Here is a 15,210-nt window from a genome sequence, read left to right on the forward strand (position 1 = left end):
TCGTAACACAGGTGACGCGCTCGTCGTCTGCGTGAACAATCTCGGTGCGCTGTCACGCCTGGAGATGGCCGTTGTGACTCGGGCGGCCATCGTCTGTCTGGGTGATGACGCCGTGGATCACGTACTAATGAGCATTTAAAATCCCGAAGCACTCACTGTCCCGAGATGCTTACAGAGAATCGTGGGATGGCGGTCGCCAGGGCGATGGCCGGGTCCTTCATGACGTCGCTAGAAATGGCCGGGATGTCACTGACCTTGATGAGGTCCAGTCCGGAAATACTCAGACTCTTCGGTAAGGAAAGACACAACAAAAACAAGCAACGATAATAGATATGTGATGGACACGGTCTTGTCGATGTTTCAAGTCCGGTTAAAGTACATGCTAATATACTATGGGGAAACTCCATAGGCAGAAATGCTAGCAATTAGCATCTATGTGGCTTGTTACCCTTTAAGCAATTGATATCTGAACACAAGCAGTAGTGCAGCACATGTAGACAGACCATATCACAATACTCACAAAACTATTTAATTCTGTATAATTGTGACAATCATGTCACTACTGTATGTTTTTATGAAGTATAATATTATGTTATTGTTAGTTTTTCGGGGAAAGGCTACAACGGATTGATGGCATCTCCATTCATTTCAGTGGTGAAATATAATTTGAGTGTCGTCAGGGAACAAATTCAACTTATCTCGAGGCGTACAGTATTACATACATTTGAAGCCAACTTTTTTTTTTGTTTTAAAAGGTGTGTTTTAAGAAGTTTGAATGCGTTTAAAGCTATTCATTAAAATATGCATGAAGTTTGGCTGTGAAGGCGTTCATGGTCGCTCTTTCCAGCTCATTGTGGAAGTGTGAAGTGTACACGGTCAAACAGAATATTTATGTGGTCTCTTGCTCCCCCGCTCCCTTTCATCTAGATGCCAAGACCAGCGCCCCCGCCTGGCCGAACCTCAGCAGCGGGTGTGCGAGTGGGCGCGCCTACCTCACAGACCCGACCACGGTGCCTGCAGGAGCTCATGACGACAAGTTGCCCGAAGGTTCATTTCTTGCATGACCCACATGAAACACTGGAAGACTAAAGTTCAATTATTGTGCTGTTGAATAATTTGTGTGTGGCTCCGAGAACCGAGAGTAGCTGTTGAAAGTTGTTTGTTTGTTTGTTTGTTTTTTAAACATGTATATGGCTAGCCATAATGTGTGCTATCCAGAAGCTAAGCTGCACTGTGTTTGTTCATAAACTTGGCGTATGGCTAGAGCGCCTTGTCGCTCCTTTCTGACCTAGCCCGGCGTACTACGGCCTTGACTTCCCGCTCGGTTTCTCTCCCTGCTAGGACCCCACAGTCCCGTGATGCGGAAGGCGTTGGAGAGGGTGTGCTCTACGCTGTTGGAATACCAGGAGGAGCTCAACGCGTTGGACCGCGCTTCTGGGGACGGCGACTGCGGGAACACGCACGCGCAGGGGGCCAGAGGTGACGACAGTGCCGAGAAACACACATCACATGCGCTACACCAGGGGTTCTCAAACTTTTTGGGTCCAGAGACGCCTTAAAGGCAGACGTTATTACAAGGATCACTTCATCATTCAAACGTGCCAATGTGTTTTTGGGTTGTTTTTTTTATGATATAAGTTACATCGTGGTTCCGAATGTAATTGCTCCGGACCCAGGTTTGAGAACCCCAGCTACACAACATTGACAAAAAATGCTCACTCAGCCATTCAGGTGTGGCTCCAGAGTCATGTGGTCCCCGGTTGTCCCGGGCAACTGTTGTCTGCCCTTGCTGCATTGGTGCAGGAGAAGATGGGCGGGTCTTCAGGTGCGGTAAGTGTTCCATTTTGTTCAAGAAGTGCTTTTTCTATTCTTATTTTTCCTTGATTCCGCACACATTGACATACTATGTTTCTCAGTTGTACAGTTTGTTCCTCACGGCAGCGAGCGGTCACATGACTGAGGGACGGAGCCAAGCTGCGGCATGGGCCAGTGCAACGTATGCTGGGATGCAGGCCATGAAAAGGTGGGTCTTGTTAAATGACACCACTGCAGATCATGTATGTTAATTCCTCCTAACCAATGTGCCCATCATCAGAAACTTTGTCTGGAAATTACTCGCTACGAACAGTATCTTAATGTATCAGTGCCAGTGATGTATAGTGATCGGTATAACAATAAAATGCTCTTCCACTATATGGTGTAGAAGGTCCAGTCAACCTGTGTATCCACAGCAGAATAATAGCGTTGTGTTCAACGAAAGAGACCCTGACAGAATCTGATCACTGGCTGCCTCTAAAATGGATCTGTTTTGTTCCCAACAGATACGGCGGTGCTGACCTGGGAGACAGAACGATGGTGAGTCATTTGGAATGTTTTGTTTCCCCGCGGAAACTGCAAAGGGGCACTTTTTTGTTGCTTTTGTCCGAGCTGCTTTCTGTCCTCCCCCGCCACAGTTGGACGCTCTGTATCCCGCTGTCGACGAGCTGATGAAACTAAACGGCGCCTCTCCTGGCGGGGAGATTGCCGTACTGAAAGCTGCTGTTCAGGTGCGGCAAAACATCCTCGACCTGTTTTTCTATTGTTGTTCGCGATTGCGCAAGGACGCGAGAAACATAACAGCCTCCGCCGATGTCCAGAAAGCAGCCGCGGGCGCCGAATCCACCCGCAGCCTCGCCGCCAAGGCGGGCCGAGCCAGCTACATCGCGGCCGAGCGCCTCACCCTGCCTGACCCCGGGGCCAAGGCCGTCGCCGCCATTTTGAGCGCCGTGTTGGAGGCCCTCGAGGAGCCGCCCTTGTAGAAACAGTCCATAGGACGCAGAAAGAGAAACTTAGAATTAACATTCCACAAGAAATAAACTGTAGAATAAATGGATGCTTTTACTTTCTACACACACACACACACACACACACGCACGGTAACCGTTTCATGCAGGATTTCCTGGGTACAAGCGTGTCATATCTTATCATGAGTCCAAAAGAATGTCCCATCCAAAAAATAAATAACAGTTCACACAAAAAGTAAGGACTGTTCCATCCACGAGTGTGCATGGGTCATTATGATTGCGCACCACGTGAACCTATTGTTGTCAAAGGCTCAAAACAGCCACCCGTAAATATTATTGCAAAGGTTTCCCGCAAGAGAAAGAGCAGAAAGTGTTTTGGCCAAAATAAGGTGGAAGGTGCCTGAATCTCCCAACTCAACCAGTCCGGCCACATTGAGCCGGGAAACCGACACTCGAGCGGGCGTGGCGCCAGATGGAAATCGCAATCGTCACACGCCCTCATTCTTCACTTTGTCGACGGGCTTCAAGAAGAGCGACCGACATCCTCAAGGGCCGCGTGGATGCCAGAGACGACCCCGTCAAATTAAGGTACATGCTTCCACGCTCGTTAGCGCATCACGGAATCAAGCGAAAATGCGAATGTACATTTGTAAACTGGAACTGCTTGTTGTCAGATGAGACCTGCAGGCAAGGCAGCAGGAATTTGTTATTCAAATAATGAACCGAACAAACGTCCTTGTATTAGTTTCACTCCCAGTCTAAATCACCTTTGTGAGCACTGAAAATCCCTCAAATCATAGTTTTAATCACCTTTATTGGAATCTGAAGTCATTTTCAAAGAACATATTGAAACAAAAACGGTGAGTGAGTCACAGCTACATTAATTTGATGTGCAACCTTGTCTTCAGAATACACTAAGTGACTGCTGTCAACAATTTGGAATTACATTTGATAGCGTTGTGTGACCAAACAGCCACACCATACTGCGGGTTAATATAGTGTTGTTGATATCATGTTGGAATTTGTTGAGTCGCACTAATTGGGTCATCTGGTGACACTTTTGTGTTGTTTGTCACCTTTCGGCCGCTGACGCATGTGAAGAAAACTATTAATTTTGGAATGGAGGAAACCAGCATGACAACGACAACAACAACAACACATTCAAATCCGTGACTTTGTACAGAGTGTCACCTTCAGGATGTGATAAAACTCGCCCCGTTTCATTCCTAAACTCTTGGCTTCATCCTAATCAGATTGGAGGATGTGCGCGCGTGTGTGTGTCTTGACTTGGGCCCCTTGGCACACTAAAGTTTTTAAATTGGACAGGGATTTTATATTGGATCGGCAAATCGGTGCGGTGGTTAAGTCCATCTTTTTTTTCCACCTCGGGCAGCTGGCAAAGCTAAAGCCATTTCTTACACAACAGTCACCCATGCCTTCGTCACATATTGGCCCGAATCTCTGTCATGCACTTCACTTTGGAGTCAGCCAGTCCTCCTTCAAACATCTCCGGTTGTTTCAAAATGCCGCTGCTCCCCTCAAGCGCAATGCGTACAAGGAGGCACGGAACTCCGTCCACTGGCTCCCTGTGCGCGTCAGAGTTCCTGTTAAGATTCTGGTATTTGGTGGGTGTCGGTGGTTATGTTCACCACGACTCTTCCCTGTTTCCTTCAGATGTCCTTATACAGTAGTCTGCTGTCGAGTGACCAGTTCCAGTGCTCCATCTGCTTGGACATCTTCAATAACCCGTCCTCCACGCCGTGCGGGCACAGCTTCTGCGTCGCCTGCATCAACCGGTTCTGGGACGGAGCCAAAGTAGGTCCTTCAAGTCCACTCCTCGACTTCCTTGTCACACTGCCGTGCACCGTCATGCGTCGCCCTGTTGTCCTCCCTCTGTAGGTGTGCCAATGTCCTCTGTGCAAAAAGACCTTTCAGAAGCGTCCGGACCTCCAGATAAACCGGACCCTGCGCGAGATCACCGAGCAGTTCAGGTCCATGTCTGGCAGTGGGAGAGGGGAAGGAAGCCTCGCCAGGGAGAAGAAGGCAGTAAAGGGGCGAGAGTGCGCCATGCCGAATGCTTTGTTGGATGAACTGACCAGGAAGCTGCCGCGACCTCACGCCAGTACGACAGCGACCAGCGAGGAGCAAGGTGAGTTGGCGCGGTTGAGTCAAGTGACAAAACCCAGGACCTCCAAGGCGTGTCTGACAATGGCGGAGCAAATATTTTCGTTTAGGTTGTAAATGTAGGTCAGTGCTTCCGATAGTGTTTAGGGTTAGGACTGACTGCCTACCACTGGTGTCTGACAATCAAGGTGGCGAACACATCACGGGGACCCCCGTGGTCGCGGCTTCCATGGCGTCTTCGGTCCCCGACCAAAGTCCCCTCTCTGCGGCGACCGGCGCCGGCGGACCCCCTCGAGCTATCGCCCGCTCGTCCGAGGCATCCGGCCGAAGAAGGTTCACCGTGAGCGGGGCGGCGAGCAGCCACAACCTTCCTCTCTGCAACGTTCACCACAGGGGGATCATGGTACCCGAGCGCTCTTCGGTTGCACGCTTTTTGGTGGCGGCGACACCCTCACTGCGGTCTTTGGGCTCAGATTTTCTGTCGCACCGACGGGGAGTGCATCTGTCCCGACTGTGAGGCCGAGGCGCATTTTGATCACGACACAGTGACGGTGGAAGCTGCGTGGACCGAGAAGCAGGTGCGGGAACAAAACACGATCTCTTTTCAGAATCTCAGAGCAATTAAGGTACTGCAATGCCCGCGCGAGTGGGCAAGGAGCGCCGCGGCCGGCGATGCACTTTCGGCCATTTATTGAATGAGGGAAAACGCTCAAACACACTCGCAAGGAGCTGCTGCTTTGCCCTTTCACTCATTACGGGGACTTAGTAACATGTCAGTTGAAGGGATTTCTTTGACCGAGTCCTTCTCCTGATTATCACATTAATGAAGCTGAAAAAGAGCAAACCAGTCAGTGCGGGTCTCGAGACCGAGACTTTTGGGAGCGGATTTCAAGACGAGACCGAGACCTTCAAAATGCGGCCTCGAGACCGAGACCGTTCTCAAGTGCCTACGCCTATAGAATTACAGTATTTCTTATTTTAAGCTTAAAGTATCCGTAACCGGTAATAACATCGCTATACCAAGTTCTAATACTTTACAAAGATTTGTAAGGAAACATTTTTGTAGCAAGTTATATACACAAAAAAAGCCTGGTGAGAAGTATCATCTTGGCAAATGAAAACAATTTGTCAACAAACAATTTTTTTGCACTGTAGTCCGGAGTATGTTTTTGTGTGCGCGCGCAGGCCCAGCTCAAGGAGACAGAGCAGCAGACCCGGGAGATGATCCAACAAAGACTCCTGAAGATCGAAGAGATCCGAACCTCACTATCCGAACTGGAGGTCTGTCCGGCACGCCCACGCCTCACGTTGTTCGACTCCTTCCGCCGAAGGAATCGTCCGTCTATTTTGAGAAGTGCGTTTGGATTGTTTTTGTGCGGCCCCAGCTGGTGGTGGAGCGGGCGACGACGGGCAGCGTGTGCATGTTCTCGGCGCTGATGGCGGCCCTCGAGCGAGCGCAGGCGGAGCTCATCGACGCCATGGAGGCCAACAGGCGCGCGGTGGAGATCCAAGCGGACGCCATGATACGGCAGCTGGAGCTGGAGGTGGAAGAACTGCGACGGCGGGAGAGCGTTCTCGCGCAACTCTCCGCCTCGGACGACCACCTACATGGCATCAAGGTGAGCCGTGTCACTCCGAGTCCGATGACTCCGACAAAGATTAGACGGTGACTCTCAGCTTGTCACGTCGATTATGAGGGAGCGAAATCCCAACACGTTGGAAGGCAGACAAGTTTAGGCACCTCGCACTCGAACGGAGTACGTATGTGTATGATATAAACGGAGTATGTGTCGCCGTTGGTAGCAGGGAGTGTCTGTCGGGAGCGTGAGAAAAGGCGCCGCAGTTCGTGGAGTGAATGACGATCGGCGTGTAAAATAAAACACTGGCGGTGAGTTAATGTCGCTCACGCCGCGTTTCTTCTTTGTATATCTGTAAACGAAACATTTTGCTATCAAAAGTGCTTTTTCTGTCTTGTAGTCTTGTTCAAAATTCTTTTATAGTTCGATGAGTCACAAAAGCCAAAATATTAGCGTCCGTCACTGTTCTGCATGACTTGTTTCTTTTCACAGACAGCTCGTTTGCTCCGTTTTTTTGGTCAGAAAGCAACCCGTGTTGTACTGCTGATTACTAAAGAACAGAAGAAGCTAGAAACACACTTTTTTTTGTGGTGAAAGAAAGTATACTCTTTCTTTTGGTAGGTTCCGTGCTTATACTGTATTGTCTCAGAAGATCTCAAATGATCAGTCAAAATGCTCTAAAAACTGCTTTGAAAACTGCCAGCGAATGAGTTAATATTCATCTTAAGTTCCATGTACTAGTACTCCCCTTGTCCTCACTAGTATGATTATTCAGTGCACTAGTAGAACGACTAGAGAACAGTAGTTGAATGACTGTCTTACCGCTAATGTATTGTTTTCCCCTTCTGCCTTTCACTACTGTATGACGTTTCTGCCCACTCGCGGGAAAACTAGCATACTACATGGTCTTAGTGAAGCAAAAACTACTAATGGGCATTTTATACTAGTAGGGGTCAGGCTACAAGGGTGTGATATAGGCCAACTAGTTGAGCCTAGTAGTGTTACTAGTGCAGCACAGTAGTTCACAAGTAAGGTTTAATTGCCTACCGGTAGGCCAAAAGGATCTGGAAAAAAGTGCCGAAACTCGCTTCCTCCCCAGAATTCGGCCACCATCTCCACTCCTCTGCCCACCAAAGACTGGTCGGGTGTTTCTGTGACCTACGACCTGGGGATCAGCGCCATCTACCGGTCGCTGGCAGGTGAGGTGGAGAAGTTCCAGGAGCAGCTGAGGGGCATCACAGAGACGGGTGAGTCAAAGCATCTTTTCCAGCTGCTGGATTTTGTCAAGACAGTGCTGCGGGAGGGAGGGAGCTTGGCTGCCCTCTAGTGCAATCATTGCTACCCACTCTTAGTAAGGACACGGAAAAAGGGTCCACTTGTCTTGTCAATTATTATTTACTAACGCCAAATAATGCAACTTTGGTCATCTATACCAGTGACGTATAGTGACACCGGTCGCTATAAACCACAGATTTCCACGGTAGACAAGTCGATACGTTTCCACAAACAGAAACCCACAATGTGGTGAGATCGCTTTGCGGGTAGGTCAACTGCAAGATAGCGAGTGACTTAACTGATACTTTTGTGACATTTTTGCTCGGTGATATGCTCTGAGAATGTTCTCATGTAAAAAGTGTGCTCAATGAGGGTTGGGAAACACTGCGGGTTGAGCACATGTCCTGACAGTAGGCTTCTTCGCTCCTTTGACCCTGTGCAGGTTTCACTGCCTCATCGCCGGAGACGAGTCTGGCACGTCCACAGCCGAGTGAGTGTCGCGGCGTGCGCGCCGGGGATGCCCGAACCTTTTCCAGTGAGGGCCACATACGGGAAAACGGAAGGGCCTCCTTGTGTTGCCAAATGCGCTTAAACCAATTCAGTGGGTTGGTGGTCGGCTTATGCCACACAAAAAAATATATGTTAAAAATCGCATAACGTTTTGTATCATTCAACTTCAAACATTTTTATTTAAAATAATAGTCTGATGTCTTGTCAAATTTGTTATAGAGTTTTAGAAATAAGAACATCGTATGATACATTTTCATTGTATTTCTTTTTTATTCTTTTATTATTCCGATATGCTTTGGACCAATAGAAACGTCCCCCAGGCTGGACTGTGGACCCCCTGGCGCGCACACACACACACACACACACACACACATGCGCTCTTGTTGTGTCATAACGTGTCTGATTGTCTCCAGGGATGAGAAGAGTGCAGGAGTACGCAGGTACGTTGACCCGCTTGTTCGCGTTAACCCGCCCCATGCCTAACTTTCTCGCCGCCCGCAGCGGACGTCACTCTGGACTGCAACACGGCCCATCCCAGGCTGGTCCTGACCGACGACATGAAGAGCGTGAGGCGTCGACGCCGTCTTCCGGAACAGGTTTGTGGTGTTCTGCTGGCTCACGTCAGTGTTTGGTTGCGCAGGTGCGTTGCAGCGACCGGCACCAGCTGCTTCCGGACAACACGGAGCGGTTCGACCGGGTGGTGTGCGTCTTGGGCAGGGAGGCCATCTCCTCCGGACGACACTATTGGGAGGTACTCTAAGCGCGCGCGTTGGCCGTCGTACCGGCGGCGCCGTGTGACGTTGTCTTCCGTGTCAGGTGCAAGTGGGCGGGAAGACGGACTGGGATCTGGGTGTCGCCAAACAATCCATCAACAGGAAGGGCAAGATTGAGGTGACGCCAAATAATGGATACTGGTTCCTCAGCTTGAGAGACAAGTGAGTCATTGGGGTGTTTTAAAAATAGTCAAAGTTTCCGGGAGAAATTTCAGGATGAACCTAAAATACACTATAACCTTTACAGGTGAACTGAATTTTGGACTTCCTCTAAACATTTCAAAGCACAAATTGAACTGGTTCCTGGTTGAATTAGAATTGGTCGGTGTGTCTTTCTCTTCGTGCCGTTCACATTTTGTCATAATGAGACCAAGACGACACCTAAAGCCCACTACACACAGAGTGACGTGTGTGGGGTTCCGCAACTCAATGTCCGACCACAACGTCGCACGTGACGGCCAATGAAAAATGCCGTGTCGTCACATGATCTTTCACATCCTTTTTCAAAACAACAAAAATACAGTATCGTATCGGTGTCGCCTCAAAATAAGAACACTAGGAGTTGCAGTTTTTCTCTTGCAGCAAGTTGATCAATTGCCTGGTGTGCGGGTGGGAGCGCCGTCTTTATTTCCTCGCAATTATCCAGTTCCGTCGCATTCAGCCGTGTTAAGTTCTCCTGTAAAGATCATAGTGCATTTTCAGCTCCTCCTTAAATTCCACCCAAAAGCCCATAATCCCTAACTTTTTGCGAGTAGCGTACGCAACAAATGACAGCATGTGCCATCCTCAGGAACAAGTACGCCTTTCGCACCGAGCCCTCCACCGACGTCCACCTCAACCTCCGACCCAACAAGATCGGAATATTTGTGGACTTTGACCGAGGACAGGTTTCCTTCTACAACGTCGATGCTAAAATCCACATCTACACGTTCAACGACACGTTCACAGAGTGCATCTTCCCGTTCTTCAGCCCCTGCACCAACAAATCCGGAAAGAACGACGGGCCGCTCGTCATCACGACAGTCGACACGTCGGAATGAGCCAACCCAACGCGTGTAATTCGGTCGACGTCACGCTTGATTTACCTTCATTCTTCCGCTGCTTTCTTGCTGGATTTCTTAGATCGATTAAAACGCTGTCTTATTGTGTCTTCTTTCAAAGTTATTCACACACGTAACGAGAGCCGGCTGTGTTACGTTAAGAAATCTGCCAGCGCCCTCGACTTCCAACCGGCGTCACGGCGGAGGCGCCGGTTTGAGCCCAGGTGCGGCTCGACGGCGCAGGATCGCCACCGTTACACGTGCATTTAAAAAAATGGGACTGTACAACTCGATTATTCGAAACAATGATTTTATTACTACTGCTGCAAACAATTTCCGATTGAGCTGGAAACACAAGATCTCTCACTTAGCATTTTGGTGAATCTAGTGACTGATGTGGGGATTACTGTTAGCTAACTAGCATTAGCATAGTACATGGGCGTGCCACCGACCTTTCTGCGTGACGATCTTAAATAGGCCACCCCCACCAGTTGCTTAATAACATCAACAGTGCAAGTTGCAGTAAGTGGAGTAATTCCAAATCAATGCACCGTAGCAAGCAAAGTGGAAAAGACATTATTTGATTCAAACCTTGATTACAATCAGTAAGGTCAAGTTTCAGCTTCCAACTTCAATTGATGCGGTCCTGCCTCATCTGAGACTTGGCTTTTGCCTTCTGCAACAGAATATGCTCGGCGAACTCCCGGACGACGCCGTTGCCGCCCACGCCGTGGCAGGTGTACTTGCACGCGTTGATGGCCACCACCGGCGCGTTGGCGGGCACGGCACTCAAGCCTGCCAGGATGAGGCAGTCCACGTCTGGCACGTCGCTACCTAACAGACAGACGCATCGAAGGGCAGCTTGTCAAATGTTATACACCGTGTTCCCCAAAGCGCAATGAAAACATCTTTTGACACCCATGATGTACAGGGAGGTCCTTTACCCATGTATGCCACATCCTTCCAAACCAGCTTCCTGGACTCCAACACGGACGCCAAATCGTCGACGGGCTCGGCTCCCACCCGCATCACCTGGCAGCCCGTCCGCTCGGCCAGTCTGTCGGCCAACGTCCTCTCCACCGGGTCCTCGGCGGTGGTCAACAGCACCACCTGCCGACGAGCACGCACGTCAATCGAGAAGACTCGGGCGGAGGTTCGGGACGGGCGTGTCGACGACCTCCACGTCCTCTTTTTGCAGCAGGCGAATGCCGGCGACGTCTCGGCCGCTGATGGAGATCATCTCCTCTGCGGCCGCGGACAGGTAGATCTTTCCATCCGTTAAACATCCCGACACGTTACAGAACATCAGCCGAACCACCTCCGGAGTCCCCCGGCCAAAGTAGCCGTAACTGCGAGACGAAGCGCACGTAGGCTGAGACGGTCGTGCGCGGGAAGAAAATGTCTCCTTACCGGAGGACTCGCTGCTCTGCGACAGGCCAGTCGATGTCCACGTCGATGTCCACGCTGTATTCGGGAAGCATCTCGTAGTAGGACACCTTCGCACCCTGCAAACGCACGCAACAGCGGTCCAGTTAGGGTTGCAAAATTCTGTGAGTTTTTCAAAGTTGGAAGGTTTCCATTAGAATTAGCCAGGAATTTACGACATTGAACCTCACTAATGTCCCCTGGAAATTCCCCAGAAATGTTCCACCCCTTCGCAACCCTCACCACAGAGTTTGAGTTCACCTGCAGGACTCCTTGCTCGTTGATGAGCTCTTTGGTGCTAAAGTAGAAAGAGCCGTTTTCACACAGCTCGCCGTCCCAGTCCTGACGGCGTGGACGGTTGGCCGTGTCCAGGTTCAGGGCTCTGGTCAAGTCACCGGCTGAGAAGAGGACCAGTACTTAGCAGTAAGAGCGGCAGAACGACAAGAGCGGCACGTGCGTTTACCTACATCCCTTCTTGACCTCCTGCCAGCGGAAGTGGTGCCTCCGGACCACCGAGAAGACTGAGTCGAAGCCCTGCACGGTGATCAACTCCAAGGCCTCTTTGATGTGGAACGGGTGGAGACAGGGCGACGTGGCCTGGATGTGGCACAGAATGTCCACCTCTGCAAACAAAAACATTGCCTTTCCTTCATTAAACTGGAGGCTAAGCCAGCAGGGTGCACCCTGGTCGCCAGCCAACGGCAAGGCTTCGTTTATTCAGACAAACAACGGGCTGCTCCGTCTCTATTCCGTACGTGGATTGAGTCGCAGAAACTCCTGGATGGTTTCCAGCGAAGACGAAGAGTCTCGCGAGACTTCGGGACTCCGGCGGTGCACCTCAGCCCCCCAGGCCCGGGCCACCTGCTCGATCTTGTCGTGGTCGGTTGACACCCACACACTGTGAACATGGAATATTTATGATTAGGAACCAGTTGGCCTTTGCACCAGATGTTGTGCCTGTTGTACTTATCCACAAAAAGCCTGTTTACTGTTTGCTTCAAATTTATATTCATCGCGGGTCACGTTGCAGCTATTTTATTTTATTTTTTTCTGCACTGTGTTTGTTTCCAGACTGTGCGAGGCACCTCCACTTTTTTTGTCCTTAAACTAATATCGATGACAGAAACTGAAAACCTATCTGCGGGATTATCTGTTTGGTTTGTTTCACTTTGAATGATGACAACAGGCATGAATGCTCATTCAAAATAATCCCGCTCTTTGTTGTGACAGAAAAGTCACCTGAAGAAAACCTTAGTTTATTTGCCAGTCAAGTTGGCTGAAAAAAACACATCCAATTCATCAGATCAGATTTCAAAAAGGTTTTGCAGTTTCAGCCATCCATATGTACTTATCTATTATCAAATGTAATTATACTGTGATGTCACTGTATTAAGTGTTAATTATTTAATATATTTTGAATAAAATATTTAGGTACAACTCAACAAATTAGAATACATTGGAAGTCCAAATATTTCAGTACTCATACATTTTTTAACACTGGACAAATATTTTTCAGAGAGCAAATTCCTGCCTAATTTCTACATTAGAAATCACTTTCATTGTTTCTTGTTTTGTTACGTATTATGCGAGTTTCTCGAAATGGTGGATTTGGGGGTTTCTTTTGCTGTGAACTATAACCATCCAAATTATACGCGTATTTAAATACATTTTAAAAAAGATGAAATATTTCACTTGTAGTGTGCGTAGTGCATCTCTAAAGTGAGCTTGAGTTTTTGACCGAAACTAGTGAACTCAATGAATCTTTTGCCACTTTTCTAAGTCCTTGGGCTGCGGTGTAAGTAAGTAAGGTGCGCCTGTACCTGTCGAACATGTCAGAGTCCAGCGCGGCTCTCAGGACCCAACCGATGAGCGGCACCCCGGCCAGCATCTTGATGTTCTTCAGGGGGATGCCTTTGCTTCCGCCCCTGGCCAGGACGAGTGCGGCGACGTGTCTCTTCTCGCTCGCCGCTTTGCTCAGCTTGCCGCCGGCCACCTGGTCGCCGTCCACGAATCTCTTCCGAGAGGACATGGTGACTAGTTCGAGCGGCGCTTACACTTTGGACTCGGACGAAGTGACGCTTCCGGGTTGCACTCGGACGGAGTGACGTATCCGGGTTGCACTTTTCTTCGATGCTTTTAGCACAGGAGCGCTCCCTGTCGGTCAGTTGGAGTAAAGTGTGTTTGGAAATTAGATCATCGACACGAGATTGTTTTTGATATTTTTATTTTTTTTACTAATCTATCCGTTCGTCTTTTTTCTATAGCACTTATTCTCATGACGGCACGGGAGTCTGTCAGCTGAATTTTGGTGGCCTTAGGCGAGATACACCCTTTACTGGTTGACAGCCAATTGCAAATCAACAACCAATCAATGTCGAGGCACATGGAAACAGCCGACAAGTCGTCAGTTAATGGCAATTGGACCGACGTCATTTTCGTCTTTAGTTTCGATATACATGAAATATTTTTGAGGGTTGAGTGCTGAAAACAAGTGCAAAGACAGAACAATTTTGTATGGTACTAAATAGTTGAGATTTGTATCCATCCATCCATCCATTTTCTGAGCCGCTTCTCCTCACACGGGTCGCGGGCGTGCTGGAGCCTATCCCAGCTGTCATCGGACAGGAGGCGGGGTACACCCTGAACTGGTTGCCAACCAATCGCAGGGCACATACAAACAAACAACCATTTGTACTCACAGTCACACCTACGGGCAATTTATAGTCTCCAATTCATGGATGTTTTTGGAATGTGGGAGGAAACCGGAGAAAACCCACACAGCCACGGGGAGAACATGCAAACTCCACACAGGCAGGGCCGGGGATTGAACCCGGGTTCTCAGAATTGTGAGGCTGACGCTCTAACCAGTCGTCCACCGTGCCGCTTTGAGATTTTCAGCATCTCTCAATTTGGTGGATTTTAAAAATTTTATTTTATATTTTTTTGTTTGTTTTGTTTATTTATATATTTTATTTATTTTTTTGTTTTGTTTTGTTTTTTGTGCGAGGCTAAAACAACGAAAGGGAACTTGGCTGTTTATTAGTTTCGCTAGCACGCGAGCTAACCAGCTAGTTAGCTTAGGAGCTAGCTCGCTAATCAGAATCATCTTTATTTGCCAAGTATGTCCAATAAACACACAAGGATTTTTTTTCCGGTAGCTGGAGCCGCTCTAGTATGACAACAGACAGTCGATTGACGGAGAACACTTTTGATGCATAAAGACATTGAGAAAAAAAGTCACTGAGTAATAAAGGGTTGCTAGTTATCTGGTAATGCCGGGACATTTTTTTGGGGTGTTTTTTTTTGGACAATTGTGCAAAAAGATGTAAAGTCTTCTAGCAATTATAGCAGTTTGAATGCCTAATATAGCAATAGTCCGGTGCAATGACCATTGTGCAAAGGGCGCCGAGACTTCAAGTTGTGTATGCAGTTTAAAGTGACGAGTAGCGCGATCATCTGGGACAATGTTGATTGTGCAAATGTTGCAGATACTCCTCAATCAGTGTGCAAGTGGTGCAGATGCTACTCTGGCATGAGTGGCCAGTATTGGTCAACAACAGATATGCAAATAGTGCAGCGGGCTCGTCGTAAACGTCAGCGCCTCCCTCGGAATCGTTTGTGGCTCTCCCCACATAACAGAGACAAGTACAGGGAAGCTAACAGTTTATTAACCAGAACCACAACGGCACACCTTATTCAGCCA

The 15,210-nt window shown here is 48.8% G+C and overlaps 3 protein-coding genes across 8 annotated transcripts in view; 2 read left to right on the forward strand and 1 right to left on the reverse strand.

Annotated features, from left to right (window-relative positions):
* The window catches only part of tkfc (triokinase/FMN cyclase), a 77,313-nt gene extending 74,445 nt beyond the window's left edge, over positions 1-2,868 (forward strand). For all 6 annotated transcript variants that reach the window (XM_061668761.1, XM_061668764.1, XM_061668762.1 and 3 more), the window contains 9 exons: positions 12-101; positions 176-292; positions 928-1,047; positions 1,342-1,479; positions 1,724-1,830; positions 1,917-2,023; positions 2,322-2,355; positions 2,454-2,546; positions 2,637-2,868. In XM_061668761.1, coding sequence (XP_061524745.1) covers positions 12-101; positions 176-292; positions 928-1,047; positions 1,342-1,479; positions 1,724-1,830; positions 1,917-2,023; positions 2,322-2,355; positions 2,454-2,546; positions 2,637-2,798 — 968 coding nt within the window. In that variant the 3' untranslated portion in view covers positions 2,799-2,868. The remainder of the gene's footprint in view (positions 1-11; positions 102-175; positions 293-927; positions 1,048-1,341; positions 1,480-1,723; positions 1,831-1,916; positions 2,024-2,321; positions 2,356-2,453; positions 2,547-2,636) is intronic.
* Positions 2,869-2,966: 98 nt separating this feature from the next.
* On the forward strand, positions 2,967-10,190 carry LOC133397633 (E3 ubiquitin-protein ligase TRIM39). The gene is made up of 14 exons (XM_061668760.1): positions 2,967-3,371; positions 4,458-4,598; positions 4,683-4,932; positions 5,096-5,310; positions 5,381-5,485; positions 6,093-6,188; positions 6,293-6,526; positions 7,584-7,731; positions 8,202-8,249; positions 8,683-8,709; positions 8,771-8,835; positions 8,910-9,020; positions 9,086-9,204; positions 9,833-10,190. Exons 2-14 carry the CDS (start codon positions 4,458-4,460, stop codon positions 10,080-10,082), a joined length of 1,809 nt encoding a protein of 602 aa, XP_061524744.1. The 5' UTR covers positions 2,967-3,371; the 3' UTR covers positions 10,083-10,190.
* Positions 10,191-10,646: 456 nt separating this feature from the next.
* cmasa (cytidine monophosphate N-acetylneuraminic acid synthetase a) lies at positions 10,647-13,619 on the reverse strand. Its single transcript, XM_061668770.1, has 8 exons — positions 13,328-13,619; positions 12,263-12,405; positions 11,975-12,130; positions 11,769-11,905; positions 11,493-11,587; positions 11,260-11,431; positions 11,027-11,192; positions 10,647-10,916 (listed from the first exon to the last, which is right to left on the reverse strand). The coding sequence occupies exons 1-8, from the start codon at positions 13,534-13,536 to the stop codon at positions 10,714-10,716; spliced, it is 1,281 nt and encodes a 426-aa protein (XP_061524754.1). The 5' UTR covers positions 13,537-13,619; the 3' UTR covers positions 10,647-10,713.
* Positions 13,620-15,210: the final 1,591 nt, after the last annotated feature.

Source organism: Phycodurus eques, chromosome 23, assembly GCF_024500275.1.
Source record: "Phycodurus eques isolate BA_2022a chromosome 23, UOR_Pequ_1.1, whole genome shotgun sequence".
Taxonomy (NCBI): Eukaryota; Metazoa; Chordata; class Actinopteri; order Syngnathiformes; family Syngnathidae; genus Phycodurus; species Phycodurus eques.